The 19788-nt window shown below is 42.5% G+C and overlaps 1 protein-coding gene across 1 annotated transcript in view; it reads right to left on the bottom strand.

Moving 5' to 3' along the window:
* CHD6 (chromodomain helicase DNA binding protein 6) overlaps nucleotides 1-19788 on the bottom strand; it is a 155647-nt gene that overhangs the window by 26553 nt on the left and 109306 nt on the right. The window contains 3 exon segments of the mRNA XM_053890241.1: nucleotides 12039-12099; nucleotides 13719-13848; nucleotides 19051-19154. Of these exon segments, the coding sequence (XP_053746216.1) occupies nucleotides 12039-12099; nucleotides 13719-13848; nucleotides 19051-19154 (295 nt within the window).

Raw genomic sequence — 19788 nt, 5'->3', positions numbered from 1 at the left:
ACGGATGGGTGGTTAACTTGGGCGTCACCATACTCCAAATCCACAGGGGCAGCTCCCAGCTTGGGGTGAGGCAGACACATGTGACATTTGGGTCTCCCTTCCAGTCCCTCTACCAGTTTCTGTTGGCGCACAGTTGGGAAGCATGAACAGCCTTAGGCAAACTCTCAAGTAAGGCAAGATTCTGGTATTGACAAGTGTCTTTCTGTGTACCCTGCCCCGTCTTAGAGGCACTTCCTCTCTCTGGAAATGATAGAATGGAGAAGACCTGGCTTAACAATAGCCCAAGTGGAAAAGATGTCATAATCTTGTAAAGTGAGTGTGTTTCGTGTGGCTGCAGTGACAGGCTGGGACCAGAGGAGGCACATGGAAAGCCCCGCACCTGAAGTGCACAGTTGAACGTTCAGTCTCAACATCTGCACACATGAATCCATCTGAAAGAAAGACTCATCTTTGAGGTGTGAATCTGTCATGTCAACATGAAGGGCCCCAGAGAGTGCTGACAACAAGAACCTCAAAACAAAGGAAACTGAAAATGACAACAACAAACAGAGGAAACCGACTGGTTACAACGCGTAATTTCTCCATCTCAAGCGTGCGTGTGATTTGCAGTCTGACAGTCCACTTCTCAATCTCGCGAGCTCATTTCTTCATTTGCAAAAGGAGATAATAATACTTCAGAGGGTGACTGTGGGGCACAAATGTGTTGATTATGTAAAGTGATGAACCAAATGCTGGCACAAAGCAAATGCCTAACACACGGTACCTGGGACTATGGGAACACTAATACACAGTCCCAACTCCCAGAAAATCAATCAATATCGCTGTCTTCCAGCTAAAATGTGTGCTGTAAGGAAGGCTTTAAGGTAACAGGAGCAATAACAACACAGGTCTACTGGGACCCAGGTAAGTGAGTTGCCAGACACTATACCAAGTACTTTCTATGCATTTTCATTTATTCATTATTCCATTTAGACAGGAGGAAACTGTGGAATGGGGCAGTTGGCAATCTCATCTAAGATCACACATAATTGTTAAGTGGTGAAGGTGGAATTAAAGCCCAGAAATCCTGATTTTAGAGGATGAGCACTAACCATTGTACTACATTGCCTCTGGCAGGTAGAAGACAATTTGGCAAGTAGGCCAAATCAAAAGCACTGTCCATCAGCCAAGAGTCCAGACATGTCACCTCTGCACTGGGGGCAGGGACGTGCACGGACTCCTAGTTACTGAAAACAGAAGGCACCGTCTCCCTTGTGTGTGGCTGGCCCCTCCAGGCCTGGCCGCTGCCCTATTTGGTCTTGATGTGGGTGCGGGTGGAAGCATCAGTGGGACCTGCAGATCCAAGGAATTTCTTCTGTGCTCTTACAAAACCCCAGGACCAACACAACAGGCAAGGAGCTGTCTTCTTATATTGAGCAAATGAGTGTCCCCTGCTCTTGAGTGCCAGAAGCTGTGCCAGGTTCAAGGGCTGTAACAGGAGAAAAGATGGAACCCTTGTCCTTCCAGAGCTCACAGTCTGGTGGTCATGAGACACGCAGAAAGATACTGGCCCTGCTTTGTGATAACTGCTCCTAAACACAGCAGGAAAACAAGAGTCACCAGCCCTGCCAGACCCAAATCAGATAGGGGGAAAGATACCCACAAGGCAACTTTTGAGCTTGCTACTGAAGGACACATAGGAGTTTGCCAAGAGAACTTGAGAGCCCTCTGCGAGAGGTAATAGGATATACAAAGGAGGAATTAAAAAAGATCCCACAGTGACTTTCATTTTATAGGAAAAATCAAGCATTCTACTTTTTAAAAAAAATGTGTATTTATTTACTTTGAGAGAGACAGAGTGAGTGCCTGACGCAGGGCTCAATCTCATGACCTTAGCTGTAATCAAGAGTCGGACATTTAACAGACCAAGCCACCCAGGTGCCCCCAACCATTCTATTTTTGCATAAATGTCATGTTAGACAGTAGATAGACACCAAATGTTATTAACATAAAACGCAAGGGTTTTATTATGGAAAGATCGCAGGATGTAGAAGACTGAGTAAGGGAGACACTGTTCTTGTGTCCTCTAGCCAGAAGGACTTTCAAATAAAAATTTTTTTAACATTTATTTTTGAGAGAGAGAGAGAGAGCAACAGAGAGTGCAAGTGGGGGAAGGGCAAAGAGAGAGGGAAACACAGAATCTGAAGCAGGCTCCAGGTTCCGAGTGTCAGCACAGAGCCCAATGCAGGGCTCAAACCCATGAACCATGAGATCATGATCTGAGCCGAAGTCGGACGCTTAACCGACTGAGCCACCCAGGTGCCCCAGGACTTTTGTTTTTAATGTTTATTTATTTATTTTGAGAGAGAGAGAGAGAGAGAGAGAACGAACAGGGGAGGAAGAGAGGGAGGGAGGGAGAGAGAGAGAGAATCCCAAGCAGGCTCCATGTTGTCAGTGCAGAGTCCAACGTAGGGCTGGATCCCATGACCCTGGGATCATGACGTGGGCCAAAATCCAAGAGCCAGACACTCAACCGACTGAGCCACCCAGGTGAGCCAATAGGCTCACCTATTGGTGAGCCACCCAATAGGACTTTTTTTTGCAAGTGATGAAAAATATTTCAGCTTCCTCCTCTCTAGAATGGGATAAAGATAATGCCTAACTGAAGGGGAACGTGCTTTGTTAGCTTGGAAGTCGTCCACATTCAAATATTACTGTTTGAGTCTGGAGCACCCTCAAACTCTGAACTTGTAAAGAAAGGCAGAGAAACTAGGGATACTTCACCTGAAAAGACATTTAAAGAGATTACGGTAGCTAGCTGGCCTCAAGAATTTAAAATCCCATCAGAGAGGAAAGAAAGAATAGTTTTGTTCTTTGCAGTGTCATAAGAAAAGGAAACAGAATCCATGGAACCAGCTGGGAGCCAGATTTCTGCGGCAGTATAAGGAAGTTTCACCCTACGATGAAATGGGCTTCCTTGGAGGACAGCACACTTTCCCTCTTCTTCCTATGGACTCCCAGAATTACCTAAACCTACTTGGAATGACCTCTGACGGCAAGGCTGCAGAGGGGATGGAACATTCAGAGACCACTCAGACGTGTGTTAGGGTTCCTTACAATACTGGGATGGTGCCAATCTACTAACCGTCCCCGTCTGTGCCCAGATCTGTTTATTTCAGAGGAATTTGCCTAGTTACGGACGACATGCTCTTTGGGCATCTTTAACCCTGCCTGTTAATCTGCCCGAGAACAGAACTGAGAGAAGGAAACACCCACGCAGTGTCTTTGGGGCAGGAGGTCTGGGATGGGAGAGAAGCAGGGGTGGGGCAACAGACCAGGTTCAGATGTTGGCTGTTCCTCTACGTTTGTTATTTTAGCAAATGGATTAGAAGTCAAGCTTAATCTGTATATAATCTGTCCACCTCAAAATCTGGGAGAAGCCACTCCCCATTCTTTTGATTATATTCTATAGCCCAGGTTTTAGGAACCTCAAAAGCAAAATAAATAATACAGGCGTTAATTACATGAATGAATAAAATGTCGTTCCAGAGTTTAACCCTACTGTAAGGAAACCTGAGTTATTTTGCAATTCTGCCATAACCCCTTCAGTGCCCAGATCTCTCCAAGGTTGAAGACTGATCAGCTAAGTGTATAAACATGACTGAACAGCTTTCAGAGTTGGGCTGGCCTACAGTCGGTATGTGGCTGTCTTTCCACAGAAGTGCAAGTGCATGTATGTGCAGCTGAAATGCCTTCTGCTTTCCTGAAAGAACACTTGATTAGAGAACATAAAAGCAGAATATCTAGAAAATGTCTAGCCTGAACTCTATCCTTTGGTAGCTGTGAGAATTTGGCAAAATCCTTCAAACTCCCTGGGCCTAAATGTCCACAATAACATCGGAAGTGTTTAGTGTACTTGGCCAAGGTGAGGATTGATGGAAACAAATAGAAAAAGTGCTTTGGAAAGAGTAAATTTGTATCAAGCATAAGGTATTACTTTCATTTCTTTGGTACTTGACTTGCTTCTATGGAAAAACACATCCCAAATTCCAGACAAAAGGGTAACAGGATAAGCTAGGGACTGGAATGGCAGAACTTGGATTTTAATTGTCAACATCAGAACCTAACTTCCTTCAGGTCAGGGTCAGAAGTTTCATGCTGATCTGCTTCAATCCACTGCTTCTCAAACCATGGGGAGACATGGAAACATATCTCTGAACAATAATCATTTCCTACTTTGGGGAAGTGATGTCATTGTTACTGTTATAGGAATCACAGCTGATGGAAGCCAAAGTAAATATCCCACATTCTCCCAACTAGAACCAAAAGAAAAGAATCGACAACTTTTGGGTGGTGATGAGAAGATGAGAGATTATCCTGGCAATGGACTCAGATGGGGACAACTATACAGTCATCCCTGGGATTCAGAATCCATGAAACTCTACCAGATTCATTTACTCCACAACTCAAAGCCAGAGAACATGTGTGGTCAAATGGTGCTGGGGCCCTGGTAAGGTTTCAGTCTACTTATGCAAAGCCCCAGAAACTCATTTGTAAAACGTAATGCAGACTTGTGCTTCTGGGAGAATACACATTTCCCTATTCCTCACTCTAAGTGTAGTTAAACCCCCTGGACGTTATGTATGAACAAACATAAGAAAACTCTGAAAGGTGAAGACAAGGCAAACAAACTAAGGATTCTGGGACCCAAGGAATGACACAGTGGTGAGCTCCATGGGTTTTCTTTTTTGCCTTATATATCCTATATCTGGAAGTAAAGAAGCTGACTACCTGGAAATGCCAAAGTGTGCAGATTAAAAAAAAAAAAAAAAAGCCCCAACAAAAGTCTGCTCTCCTTAGCTAGGGACCAGGAAAAAAGCAGGTTAGGAACATACACAATGTTGAGGCAAAATCCACTATACTCCAGCCTGACAACACAAAACACTGGCTCAACACATCCATGCCAGCAAAGGCCAAGTTGAGAATCTAGACTTCCACCCTTCACAGGCTATAAGACGGCACTCCATGCCCCTGCTGCAGTGGTGTCAAAAAGCCAAGTAGGGATCTGGGACTTTCATCCCTGAGAAAGAGTAATGAGGTCCCCATCCCTGCCCACGGTGTCAGCAAAGAACTTCCTCTGCCCAGCAATAATGAGAAACATCACCCTCAGGTTTCAATGGGAGCAGACTGGGAACATGAACTTCTACTCTTACCTGGTAGTGACAAGGTGGTACCCGCCCCCAACCCCATTCCCCTATGAGAGGTGTCAGAGGTAGTCAGCTAAAACAGAAGTTTTAATTAAGATCCTGAGTCTTAAAATATAATACCAAAATGTCCAGACTTTGGTAAAAAATCACTTATCATACCAAGAACCAGGAAGACCTCAAACTGAATGAAAAAGGACAATAAATGCTGCCACCAAAATGACAGAAATCTTAGAATTTGACATAAGGATTTAAATAGTCATCAATGAGCAGTTCTGAACATGCTTGCCACAAATGAAAAAACAAAGTCTCAGCAAAGAAACAAAGATCCAAAGAAAAACCAGAAAGAAATTTTAGATCTGAAAAATACAGTAACCAAAAGCAGGCCCTCAAAACAAAACAAAACAAAATAAAAAACAACTCAATCTCAATGGACAGGCTCAAGAGCAGAGTGGAGGAGAAAAAAATCAATGAACTCAAAGATGGAAAAATAGAAAGAACCCAATGTAAATACCAGGGAAAAACAGATTAAAAAAACAAAAAAAACCCAGAGCATCAAGGGCCCATGGGACTGTAGCAAAAGTTTTAACATTCATATCATCAGTCTTGGAGAAAGGGGGAACGAAAAGACCCAAAGAAATAATAGCTGAAAACTCTCCAAATTTGACAAAAGACTTAAACCTACAGATTTAAGAAGTTGAAAAAAATCCCAAACAGGATGAAGTCAAAGAAATCCACACACACACAAATAATCATGGTTAAACTTCTGAAAGCTAAAGACAAAGAAAAAATCTTGAAAGCAGCAAGAGAGAAAAGACGCCTTACCTATGGGGAAAAACAACTGGAATGACAGTGGATTTCTCATCAGAAACCATGGAGGCCAGAAGAAGTGGCACAGCATTTTTCAAGAGCTGAAAGAAAAGAACTGTCAACCCAGAATCCTATATCCAGTGAAAATATCCTTCAGGAATGAAAGGGGGATTAAGACAGTCTCGGACAAAGAAAAACTAGGAGAAACGTCAACTAGACCTACCCTAAAAGAATGGCTAAAGGAATTTCCTTTAGAAGGAAGAAACCTTGGAACACCAGAAAGAAGAAAGAATCCAGTAAACAAAAATACAAGTAAATACCATAGACTCTCCTCCTCCTCTTGAATTTTCTAAATTATATTGACAGTTGTGGCAAAAGTATAACATTGTCTGATATGGTTCTAAATGTAAAGTATAAGAAATATTTAAGACCATTATATATATTGTAAATAGGGGGAAGGTAAAGAAACAAAACTGGAAGTGAGGTATCTACACTTCTCTTGAACTGGGGAATGATGATAGCAGTGGACTGTGATATATTATGTATATATAATATCTAGAAGAACCATCAAAAAGCTGTTAAAAATATAAATAAAAAAGGAATCATAAAGTGTTCAAGTAACCCAGAGGAAAGCAGGAAAAAGAAAATAGAGAATCAAAACTTGGAGAAAATAATAAAATATCAGACTTAAAACTTACTGTCTCAATAATTACATTAAATATTAATGACTGAGGGGTGCCTGGGTGGTTCAGTCAGCTGAGTCTCCAACTTCAGCTCAGGTCATGATCTCACAGCTCGTTAGTTCGAGCCCCATGTCGGGCTCTGTGCTGACAGCTCAGAGTCTGGAGCCTGCTTCAGATTCTGTGTTTCCCTCTCTCTCTGCCCCTCCCCCACTCATGCCATGTCTCTCAAAAATAAATAAATATTAATAAAATTTTTAAAAAATATTAATGGTTGAATACACCGACTAGAAGATTGGCATAATGCATGAAAAAGTATGATGCAACTCTATGCTGCCTATAGGAAACTCACTTCAAGTATAATGATAAAAGTAGGCTTAAAGTAAAAAAATGGAACAAGCTGTAAGATGCAAACATTAATTAAAGGAAACCAGGAGTAGCTACATTAGTGTCAGGTAAAATACACTTCAGAACAGAGTAAGCTATCAGAGGCAGAGATGGACATTACATAATGATAGCAGTCAATCCACTTAAGAAGACAAACCTAAATGTGTATGCACCAAACAACAGAGCTGCAAAATATGTGAAGCAAAACCTGATACAACTGAAAGGAAAAATAGACAAATTGATAATTATTTAGAGATTTCAATACTCCTCTCTCAACAACTAATGAAACAACTAGATGGGAAATCATTAAGGATACAAAAACTTTTTTTTAAAGTTTATTTATTTTTGACACAGAGAGAGAGAGCAAGTGCGAGCTAGGGAGGGGCAGAGAGAGAGAGGAGACACAGAATCGGAAGCAGGCTCCAGGCTCCGAGCTGTCAGCACAGAGCCCAAAGCAGGGCTCAAACTCACAAACTGTGAGACGATGACCTGGGCCAAAGTCAGACGCTTAACCAACTGAGCCACCCAGGCGCCCCAAAGATACAGAAAAACTTAACAACACTATCAACCAACATGATCTAATCGACATTTCTGCAATTATGTCAACATAACTGCACCCAATAACAGCACGATTCACATTGTTTTTCAAGTGCCCACGGAATGTACACCAAGACAGATCATATCCTGGGCCATAAAACAAACCTTAACAATTTTAAAACAACTAAAGTAATAGTTTGTTCTCTGAACATAATGGGATCAAACTAGAAATAAAAAACACACTTAAAAAAAAAAGATTAAAAAAAAAAGTGGGGCACCTGGATGGCTCAGTCAGTTAAGTGTCCGACTCTTGGTTTTGGCTCAGGTCATGACCTCACGGTTCATTAGAGCCCAGAACTGGGCTCTGTGCTAACAGCACGAAGCCTGCTTCGGATTCTCTTTCTCCTACTCTCTCTGTCCCTCCCCTGCTTGCTCTTTCTCTCTCTCTCAAAATACATAAACTTAAGAAAAAAAAACAAAAAACAGAAAGAAAATAGGAAAATCTTCAAACACTTGGAAACTAAGTAATAAACGTCTAATGATCTGTGGATCAAAAAGGAAGTCTCAATAGAATTAAAAAAAAATATATTAAGTTGAATGAAAATGAGGATAGAACACAGCAAAATTTGTGAGACATAGTTAAAGTAATACTGACAGGGAAATTTATAGCACTGAATGCATACATTAAACAAGCAGGGAAGTCTCAAATGGTAATTGAAGCTCCACTCCAAAAACAGAAAAAGAAAAGGAAAATAAAACCGGGGCAAGCAGAAGGAAGGGGATAATAAGGAGTAGAAATCAATGAAATTTAATAATTTTTAAAATTTATTATCTAGCTAGCTAGCTACCATCTTTGAGAGAGAGACAGAAAGAGAGCGTGCACACGTAAGTAGGACAGAGTGGGGCAGGGGGAGAGAATCTTAAGGAGGCTCCACACTCAGCACGAAACCCAACGCAGGGCTTGATCTCATGACTGTGAGATCATAACTGGAGCCAAAATCAACAGTCGGGACACTTAACCGACTGAGCCACCCAGGCACTCCTGAAATCAATGACGTTTTTAAAACAGAAGACAAAGAGCTGATTATTTAAGAAGATAAAGCAGACAAATCTCAAGCAAGCCAGGTAGAGAAAAAAAGAAGACACACATTACCAGTATCAAGAATGAACAGGGAACAGCACTATACTTCTGCAACTATCAAAAGGATAAGAGAATACTACAAAGAACTCCACACACATAAATTTGACAACTTAGCTGAAACAGACCAAGTTCCTTGAAAAACACAAACTATCACAACTTACTCAATATAAAATAGAGAACTGGATTCATAATTTTAAAACTCCCTCAAAAAAGAATTTCCAGGCCAGTTACTGGAGAATTCTACTAAATATTTAAAAACTTAATACCAACTCTAAACAACCTCTATCAGAAAACAGTTGGAGGGAACACCTAATTCGTTTATAAAGTTAACATTATTACCCTGATATCAAAAGCACACAAACATAGTACTGAAAGAAAACTATAGACCAATACCCCTCATGAACATAGATGCAAAAAGCCTTAACAAAATATTAGCAAGTAGAATTCAATATTAAGAATTATATACCATGTCCGAGTGGAGTTTATCCCAGATTATCCAGGGATGCAAGGCTGATACAATATTTGTGAACAACCAATGTAATCTAACATATTAATAGGCTAAATAAGAAAGACCTCACAATCATATTAATTGGTGCAAAAATGCATTTGACAAAATTCAACATCTATTCATGACAAAAATTCTCAGAAAACTAGGAATGCCTCATTTTCAATAAAGAACATCTACCAAAAACCTAGAACTAACATTATACTTAATGATGAAAGACTGAATGTCTTTCTCCATCAGGAACAAAGCAAGAATATCTGCTCTCAGCATTCATTCAACATAGTGCCAAAAGTTTCAGACAGTACAATACGGCAGGAAAAAGAAATACAAGGCAGATAGATCAGAAAAGAAGAAATAACGCTAACCCTATTCACAGATGACATGAGTGCTGATATAGGGAATTTCAAGAAACCTAAAAACCCCTAAAACTGATAATTGCATTAAGCAATTTTGCAGGATAGAAGATAATTGTAACACCATTTACAATCGTGCCAAAGAAAATGAAATAGTTAGATGTAAATCTATAAACAGAAATTGTTTGCTGAAAAACTATAAAATGGTGATGAAAGAAATCAGAGATCAAAATAAATGGAGATATATAGTTAAGATCCAACAGAGTAAAAAAAATCAATATAGTAAAGGTCAATTCTCCTCAAAGTGATATATGAGTTTAATGTGATTCCTAGTAAGATCCCAGCAAGAACCTTTATAGCTATAGATAAGATTATCCTAAAATTTATATGGAAAGGCAAAGGAACAAGAAAAGCAAAAACAATTTTGAAAAAGAAGTGGAAGCAATCAGTCTAACCAATTTTAAAACTTATGCTATAGCTACAGTAATTGATATTACATGCTATTGGCAGAGGAAGAGATAAATAGAACAATGAAACAAAAGAGAGAACCCAGAAATAGATCAATCGCTCAAATGATATTTTGACAAAGGTATAAAAGTAATTGAATGTGGAAAAGATAGCTTTTTAACCAAAGGCTTAGAGCAACTAGAGAGCAACAGGTTAAAAAAAGAACCTCAATCTAATTCTCTCCATTTATATGAAAACAAACTTAAAATGGATCATGGACTTACATGTTAAATTAAAAAACTTCTAGTAGAAAACACAGAAGAAAACTGTCAGGACTGGAGACAAGCAGAATTCTCACACTTAAAACCGGCAACACGATCCATAAAAAGAAAAACTGGTTAAGTTGGACTTCATCGAAATTAAAAACCGCTGTTCTGCTGAAGTCAATGTGAATCAGATAAAAAGACAAACTACAGGTGGGACAAAATACTTGCCAACCACATGTCTGACAAAAGACTGGTATCTGGAATATATAAAGAACTCTCAAATACCAACAGGAAAACAAAGAAACAAACAATGCATTTAAAAAATGGGCAAAGGACATGAAGCAACATTTCACCGAAGAGGCTTCCAGGTAGCAATTAAACCTATAAAAAGATAAATGGTGACAACACTAAAAGCTAATAAAAGATGAGGAAGTGCACCACTCCTACATGGCCGGTGGAAATGTGAAGTGGTACAGCCACTCTGGAAACAGCTTGGCAGTTTTTAAAAAAAAACTAAACACGCAACAACTGTATGACCCAGCAATCGTACTTCTGGACGTGTATCCCACAGAATTGGAAATGTACAGTCACACAACATCTGTATGCAAACGTTTACAGAGGTATCTGTAATAGTCGAAAACTGGAGACAATGCACATATCCTGCACATGGATGAATGGTAAAACAAAGTGGGACATCCATACCAAGGACTGCTATGCAGCAACGAAAAGGGAATTACTGTTACAGAAAACAACCTGGATCGGTATACAGGGAATTACGCTGCGTGACAAAAGCCAATCCCCAAAGGTCACATAGTGTATGTTTCCATTTAATAATGTATATTCTTGGGGTGCCTGGGTGGCTCAGTCGGTTAAGCGTCCGACTTCAGCTCAGATCATGGTCTTGTGGTTTGTGGGTTCTGTGCTGACAGCTCAGAGCCTGGAGCCTGCTTCTGATCCTGTGTCTGCCTTTCTCTCTGCTGGTCCCCTGCTTGTGCTCTCTCTCAAAAATAAATAAAAACATTAAAAAAAATTTTAAAGATAACGTATGTTCTTAAATTCTTATATATCTTCTATCTAAAAAATAGTTTATTTATTTTTGAGAGAGCGAGTTGGGGAGGAACAGAGAGAGAGGGAGAGAGAATCCTTAGCAGGCTCTGCACTGTCAGCACAGAGACCAATGTGGGGTCGAACACACAAACAATGAGATCATGACCTGAGCTGAAATCAAGAGTTCAATGCTTAACTGACTGAGACACCCAAGCACCCCACCTCTTATTATATATCTTAAGTAATAATCTTAAAATGACAAATCATAGAAATGGAGAAGAGGTTAGTGGTTGCCATGGATTAAAGAGGAGGTGAAGGTAGGAGGGAAGTGAATGTGGCTGTAACGGGGCAACATGATGGACCTTTGTGGTCATGGAAACGTCCTATCTTGACTCTATCAATGTCAGCACCCTGGTTGTGATTCTGTACTACAGTTTTACAAGATGTTCCCCTGGTGGGAAACCGGATAAAAAGTATGTGGGATCACTCTGTAATGTATCTCACAAAAGCATCTAAAATCTATAGTTATATGAAAATCAAAAGCTCACTAGAATGCAAGTGCAATGCAGTCTGTATGTTGAGAATTTTTATAATAAAATCCCCAAGCCCACTGCCAAGATGGGGGTTTCTCTCTCGACACTAAGTAAGGACTGTGTGGACCAACACAGCACATGTGACTCACCATTTGTTTCTGCAGGCCATCTAACTTGTCTTCAGTGTTGTCTTCTTTATCCGTGTTGCCTCTAAATAAAAGTAAAATAAAAAGCATCACGCACCACCTAGGAGCTATTTTGCAACCAGGATGCTTGTAAGAAAACCGTCTAAATCACTGACTACAAAAATATTAGTGGATCCCTTTTCCCACAGACCTCAACATCTGTTGTTTTTTTTTTTTTTTTCCTAGTGTCATAACGTCTACGGGCAAGGACCTCCACTCAGTACTAAGACTCAGGATCTTCTCAGACAAGTTTAGAGGCCGGCTGTTCGACAGTGATACTGTCACAAACAAGATCATTACTGCCCATCCAGAGTTTCCTGAACATGGATCTTTGATGAAAGAAGAGACTCCAGAGGTTGAGGCCTGTGCAACAACCCCCCACCCCTAATCACAGTGGGGTGAAGCTTCATGCAGAATCCCTTACCTGGTGGCATTCACTTACTTGGGAGGAAACGGGGCTGCCACTGCTATTAAGGAAAGACATTTTTCCCTCTTTCCCATCAGCCTTGAGCTTAGCTACCCAATGTCTTCTATCCTGTGAGCTTAACTATTGCTGACGCCTGTTTTTCATGATTTGTCTTAAAACTAGCTTTGAAGTGTTCCTATCTCAAGTACTCTTATTGTTGCTGCTCAGGTCCTGGAGGCAGTACAATCTCCCACCTTTACTGCTTAACCACACAAAAAAGAGCCACCCACAAAAATGTAAGCTTTCTGCCCCATTCTACCTCACCCACGTAGTGCCTTCCCCCCACATCCAGTATTAATATCACCACTCAGGCTTCTGTTAACATCTTTCCAAATGTATCTTTATTATCTGCTCACAGGAAATTCTCTTTGGTACAGAGAATGTTACAGTAGCTTAAGTTTTCGTTAGGGGTTAAGGACAGATGAAAAATGCTTTTCACTCTTTTGTTGGCTTTAACAGGTGGTTAGGAGCTCCTGGCTAGGCCTGGCCGCAGTCCTAGGCAATGCAAAGCAATATTTGCTACTTTTGGGGAGAAGATTAGCTCAAAGTTTACCAAACACAAGCTAAGAGATATGTATTATGTTTTCCAAATATATATATTTTGGAGCACCAGTTTCTGGCTGTTTATTTAGCTCTCTTATAAATTTACACATTTGGGAGTTATGCCAACAGTAGATAAAACTCAAAGGAGACGTTTTCATACCTTTTTTTTGCACACAACCCATAAACAAGGCCTAAATGCCACAGCCATCAAGCAGTGGTTCCTAAATCCACCTTACTCATGGACAACGCATTCTTAAATAATAATGCCAGAATTTCATCTGAGGAATTTCAAGATCAAGAAGCCTGTACTTGGGGTACCTCTTAGCTTTCTGCTAGGTATGAGAGGTCTAACTGAATTCATCCTCAAGAATCCTCTGATCAAGTAAGAGACAAGTTGGGTAGGATGGTGGGCAGCTTGGGGAATCCATGAAGAACAGGAACTGGTATTTGGTTCAAAATGCTTGGAAGTTAAAAAGGCCTAAGGTGTAACAGAATGTAACCAATGCAGCAATTTTGAAAAGTAGTTCCCAGAGGGCAAGATTGAAGGGAGATGCTGGGAGAGGCTAGCAGAATGCTGGATATGTGGAAGGGGTCATAGATTCATGGCAAAATCTGTCACCTCACAGATGACTCACCGCTCGGGAATGTCTGAGGTCCCCTCTGTAACACCCTGTTCTGCAGAAAGAGACTTCTCATCTGGCATCCCGACTTTCTCCAGGAAGCAAAGTGCTGGGTCTGCTCGCATGGCATTGTACCTCTCATACCCTGATCGGGGGCAGAGAAATGTCAGATGATAGGTTAGAACTCCCCAAATCTACCCTGGGCCCTGGACAGCCATTTTCGTTTCGCTTATTAAATGAAAAATAAAACAATCAAAAAACACTATTTAAGATTAATAGAATCCTATCAGATATCCTATCAGAGGAATATCCTTGAGCTAAAGTAGATGCCCTGAGTAGTGCTTGACCAAAAATAAAAGCTTATGCACGTATTCTGTGTCCGTAAAGAGATACAAGGCCTAGATACAACACTTACTCATTTACTTCTTTTGGACAGCGAAAGTAATCAGGCAAGTTGGTTCTATAGCTTCTTCCCCTCAACCCCCAACTCCAGACAACTTGTTACCTCCTGAACGGGCCCTGTTTTCTGATAGTCCAATACCATCCCATGTGTTAGGAACAGCAATTCAACAAAGTGATGCATGCAGGGGATAAGACACAGGGAGGGCTGCTGTGGTTGTTAATCAGATTAAAACCGACCTATTGCTTCCAAAATCATCAACTCAGTATGAAATCCTAATCTACTGGCCAGGGCTTTCGAATTACCTAACCTCACCACATCCCAAAAGTCAAACACAGGATGAGCATTTTTGACGCAGAAGAGACTCCCAAAACGAAGCCAAAACCGTGAGATAACATCACTTTTACTGTGATAATCCCAGGCTTGAGAATTTGTTACTATTTTACTAAACCTAATGCCATCTTATAATGAGACAGGATTTGGTCACATACAAGATCCAAATCTATTGTTATAGCAAATTATCTTGGGTGAAACTCCTTCAGGATTGTCAAAACTCTTTCCATGTTGCTTCTAGGAAGCAAGCTCCATTTCTAGCTCTGGAGTACATACACAGAGACCCCCGTGATGGAAAATGCTGTACCTAAAACGAGAGCCAGCATGGGTGCTAATAACAGACTTTGTTTTACTTTGCTGGGTACTTCACCTCCTTGTTGGCTTCTGTTCTACCATCACTGTTGACGCACTTCTGTCCTCCACCCTGTAGGCAGCACCTGGAGCTTGTTCTCTGAGGAGCTGCAGGTACTTTATCTTTTAATCCAAAGTGACTCTTGTGCCATCTCAATGACAGGTGCTGCCCGCATGAGGCATATGGCAGGAGAAACTGCGATGCCTTATGTTCTTTACTCGTTATTCCTCAGGGCGATTACTTGATTACTGTCAGTCACTCTCATGTGATTGTGGGCTCCTTAGGAAAAGAACCTGGGTCTGTTTCTTATCAGTACACATTCAGTACCCAGCGTGGGGCCCAACACCGTGCACGCTCGAGAAAAGATTGCAGGAGTCAGCTTTGCCCAGATTCTCTTCCAATAATCGTTGTAGGCAGAGCCATTCGTACCCTCTCCCTGTGTCCTACCTCAGCTCACAGGAAAACAAAGGCCCTCCATGCTCCTGCTGCCTTGAGGAAATTCCTGCCGCTAGCTCCACCTGCTGCTCCCCATGAAAAGAGAGGTGCTTCATCCAATAGGTGAGAGGCTGAAAACTTCCTCCACCAGCCCTTTACTACTGAGGACCATGTGTCCTGCCCTCCGGTGCTCTCGGCTCAACAAGGGCATGAAGCAGTTCTTCCAGCAGCCGACTACCTGGGGACGCTTCTGTTATGCAGCCCTTCTCTGTCTTGTGTGGCTCTCAAGTCTAGAGAGATTTTGCACTCCTATTTCTCAGTGAGCTACGAAGCTGGTGGCAAGGAGGAATGATGGATTCAGTCCCCTAGAAAACCCGACAACCTCCCTGCAGAGTCGCAGGAGCTGGAAGAGCAGTACCAATAAATACATAGTAGATGACGGCCTTTGAGGGTGTGGGCTGCTTGCAGAACATGAACAAAAATACTAAACTTATCTTGATGAACTTTTTAAACACAGGCTGCCCTAGAGGGCTGTAGTCAGTTAACACAACTGACAGCTGTCTGGAGCATCATTCAGAAGAGGTTTGCTACAGGGCCCTTCTTGTTGCAAACAACCAAAGGTTCAGGCAATTCTTCCCCAGGGGTCAGCTTGGAGATGCAACCATGGCTATATCCTTCTAATCTAAGTAGGGTTGTAGCGGGCTATGTCTGGGGCAGACTAAAAGAGCCACAAAACTACAGACAATGAACGGCTGTGTGTTTCTTAACAAAGAAAATGGCTGTAGCGCCGCAGCTCATACTTAGGCCTCCACAGGATGAAGGCGAGGCAGAGGGCTTCCTGCCAGAAATCCCTGAAAAGTGAACACCAGATGGCTTGGGTGTCTGGAAGCTTGACTGTCAGCTGGTAAGACCTGGTAAGTTATGTGGGCTAAGTTACACAGGGGTCATCAGGTGTATTCCCCAGATGAGCCTGTGCTCATGGAATGTCCGATGGGCATTTGGCCAGGGGCAGGATCCAATGTGGATTCTATAAGACGCCAAGGAGGATGAGCACATGAAACCAACCACAAGCATCTGTACAATGTCATCTAGGTAGAACCAACGTTACCATCCAGCTAAAGAGGGCTAGTTCTATGCAGGAGTGAGCCAGGTACGCATGTGTGGTTTAGGTCTAGTCCCCCAGCACTGGGTACGGAGGCTGGGTTTTCCCATCTTTATAGTGTGTCTGCTAGTCATTGTATTCCACAATGAGCCACTGTAGGCATCGCACACATGCCCTCAGCCCTGATTTTGACAGTGAGTTCACCTCAACTGGCAATCTGGGGGAATCTCAAAGGAGTGGGTGATGCATCATCTTAAGACTGCACGAATGTGCTCAGGAAACACTTAGGAGTTACTAACTTATACCCTCCCAAACTGTTTCATAGAGCAGAGGAGCATTAGACATGGAAGTTACCTTAGACATCATCTGACTGGCCCTTGAACATTTCCAGTATAAGACTAAGATCAACTGATTAATCCACTACCCTAAGCCTTCATCAGGGACAAAAAAACTAATAGGTATGGTGCCAGCGTTAATTTGCCTTTCCTAAGAGAGAAAGGGTCTTGGCTCCACTTAGAGTCCTGTCTTCTTACACATTCTGAGGTTACTTTGCTAGCCACACCTTTGTAAGGAACTACACTTATCAGCAAAGTATAACGACCTTCTTTATCCCAAACTATCCTTTCCTTAAAGACCTTTTGTAGGACACTGATCTTGCCACACTAGGTCTCTTGTGTTTTGTTTTTGTTTGTTGTTAGCATTTGTCTGGGATATCTTGTTTTACTGCTTACATGGCAACCTCATTCTATCTTCCACATTTTCTCCTCTTTTGTGTCCGTAATTTATCTCCCATGAACATGTTCTTCCAGCTCTGCATCCTTGGGCCAAAGGGCCTCTTCTTGCCCTCCTTTCCCAGAGGGCTTGTTTCTTTCTTGCGTGTGGGCATTACAAACCCAGTCCCTCTGGTTTGCTGTCCTATCAGTGAACTTCCAGCTCTGGCTTTAAGTAACCTCTTCATTTGGGGATTTTCTTTTATTTGTTTCACGTGTAGCTAGGTGGTTTCACACTGTTGTCAGAATCCACCCAGGCTTTCTGTATGTCTGTGGTATGTGTGCGCTGGGTTGGAGGAAGGATGGAGGGGAAGCGTGTGGCTGCCACAATGCTGGGACTTCAGGTTGTGAGGTCTTTCCACATCACGTTCTCTCCACCAAGGATAGGGCAACATACCCTAAAACTACCGCCGATAGGAGACGCAGGGTCAATGGACTTTCCCACACACTGAGTTCAGATGCTCTGAATCTGCCTGTCTCCAACAACTTGTCTTCCTTTGAGTTCTTTCCAAAATCAGATTAAACCAAGTTTTGGTTGTACTGTGGGTTCCTTGTGCTTAATCGAGAGGTCACTGCTTCTTCATCCCACTGCAGAGGTGAGTTCTGGCCCTGCACTGCCCCAACGAGGAGCCACATGTGGTTATTTAAATTTCAATTAATGACAATTACATAAAGTTAAAAATGTAGTTGCTCAGATGTACCAGTCACATTTCAAGCGCTCAAGAGTCACATGTGGCTGGTGGACCACACAGTGGACAGCACAGAGACAGGGCATTTCCACCATCACAGGCCGCTCTCGCCAACAGCACCGCTGCTCCCACCTAACCCAGCGGTTTGACAAAGGGCTCTCAGCAGCCCTGACCTCCCACTGCAGCATCCAAATCCAAGCGTCGAGGGGATTCCTCATTAAAATGTGTACAGGCATGGCTCTTAAGGAAGCGTGGCTGGTTGGCCTCCAGAGTCCTAGTGATGAGGGCTGTGTGAGAAAGCGACTTTCCACGGGCAGAGCAGCGAGTGGCCGCACATAAGCGGCAGAGCAGCACTGAACATCTCCTACGCTGGCACGTACCGCCTGGCACTGCCCTAGGCAGTCCACATATAGTGGCTCACAGAGTCTTCAAACAACCCTCCGGGCAGGCTGTTTCGATACTATCCCCATGGTACAGGTGAAGAAACAGGTCAGAGAAATTTATGATTTGCTCAAGGTCCCACATTTAGTAAGTGGCAGAGCTGACAGTGAAAGCCAAGTATAACCAACTCTTCCCACTTTGAGTCCTGCTCTCCAGTTTAACATTTCAGTTACTTCACTGGGCAGGGAAGGGGTCTACCAGCCACAATACAGTGACTATCACGTGGTGCTTCCATCATTCACCTTAACCGCTGGCTGAAGGCAAGGGCAGGTGCCTAGGACAGTTCCAGAAGTGAAGAAAGGGGCACTTATTTAGTTTTTTTCCAAGCTACTCAAATACTTCTCTCAGTCCCCTAGACTCTTAGTTACCGTATTTTTAAAAAACGATGTCCATGCCATCTTGTATTCTTAAATTTTTATACCAGTGGGGCAAAAAGATGCACTCCAGGAATATGTAGATTATCTAGACTGATCTTAGAATTCTACATACATACGAAAGGTTAAAACCTAACATTTTCCCATTTACTTATTCTTTTACTCAAGCAATGCTGCATGCATACACGTGCCAGGCATTAGGCTAGACAGTGGGACTGTAAGAGTGAAGGAGAATGAGGCAGTCCAAGGTCTGACAGTGTGGACAGGCTCTCTGTAACCACAGCAGCTCTCTGCGAAGCTCCTCACTGATATTATTAATGTTCGCCCTATTTTCATGACTCACACGTTCATCTGAGAGGACAGAGGAGAGGTGAGGCTTACTTTCTACCAGAGACGTGCAGCAGGCTATGGAGTTGCTCAGGAAAGGGAGAGCATGCACTGAAATACACACCGTGTTTGAACACGCCTATCAGAAGGGACTTATCGGCCTCAGCATCCCACCAATCCACTGGGATCTCCATGTAGTCGATGTCAGGCAGGGGTACGTCTAGCTCCCTGTGGAAGGAAGGGCATGGGCTCAGAGTTCCTTCAACACAGACAAAAAACAATGCAAGAGCTACTGGCTGAACCCTGATATTAAGCCACACCCCAGTCACATGCTGAGAGGCTGAAGTTACAAGGACTCAGAAGGCTGTGGGCTAAGGTTTCTTAAACCAGGACTTCATCACATTCACCCAGTGAGCTATTTCATACATGTACTTGATTTCTAGGCTCTACCTTAGACTGACACAGAACCCTGAAGCACCTCTTGGAGAACTCATCAGTAGGTCTAGGTTGGGGCTTGGGATCCTTATGTGTAATGCCCATCTTCAGTTGGGAACCACAGCAAAAGCCATCAATACATTGGTCAACTGAAGGTAGAACACTCTCCACTTGGCTGAACTCATACACAATCAAATGTTGGAAAGTGCCCAAATCATCCTGGTTCAACATGTGGAGATCTCAAGCACTGTTTGAGAACAAGACAGTCAGCACTGGTACATGCAGGGATATAAAGACCGCCCTTCAGAGGACAGGTCTCACAGTAGCTGGCCTCCTGGCACATAGGGAACTGACCCCGGGCTGGGGGCAGACACGGGCCTCCTGAAGCACAAGCAGGTTTGTCCGTCTCCACGAACGGGACTGTATG

Source organism: Panthera pardus, unplaced genomic scaffold (genome assembly GCF_024362965.1).
Source record: "Panthera pardus isolate Hobbes unplaced genomic scaffold, ASM2436296v1 HiC_scaffold_25, whole genome shotgun sequence".
Taxonomy (NCBI): Eukaryota; Metazoa; Chordata; class Mammalia; order Carnivora; family Felidae; genus Panthera; species Panthera pardus.
Note: the sequence above shows the minus strand (reverse complement) of the source record. Positions and strands in the feature narration are given on the sequence as shown.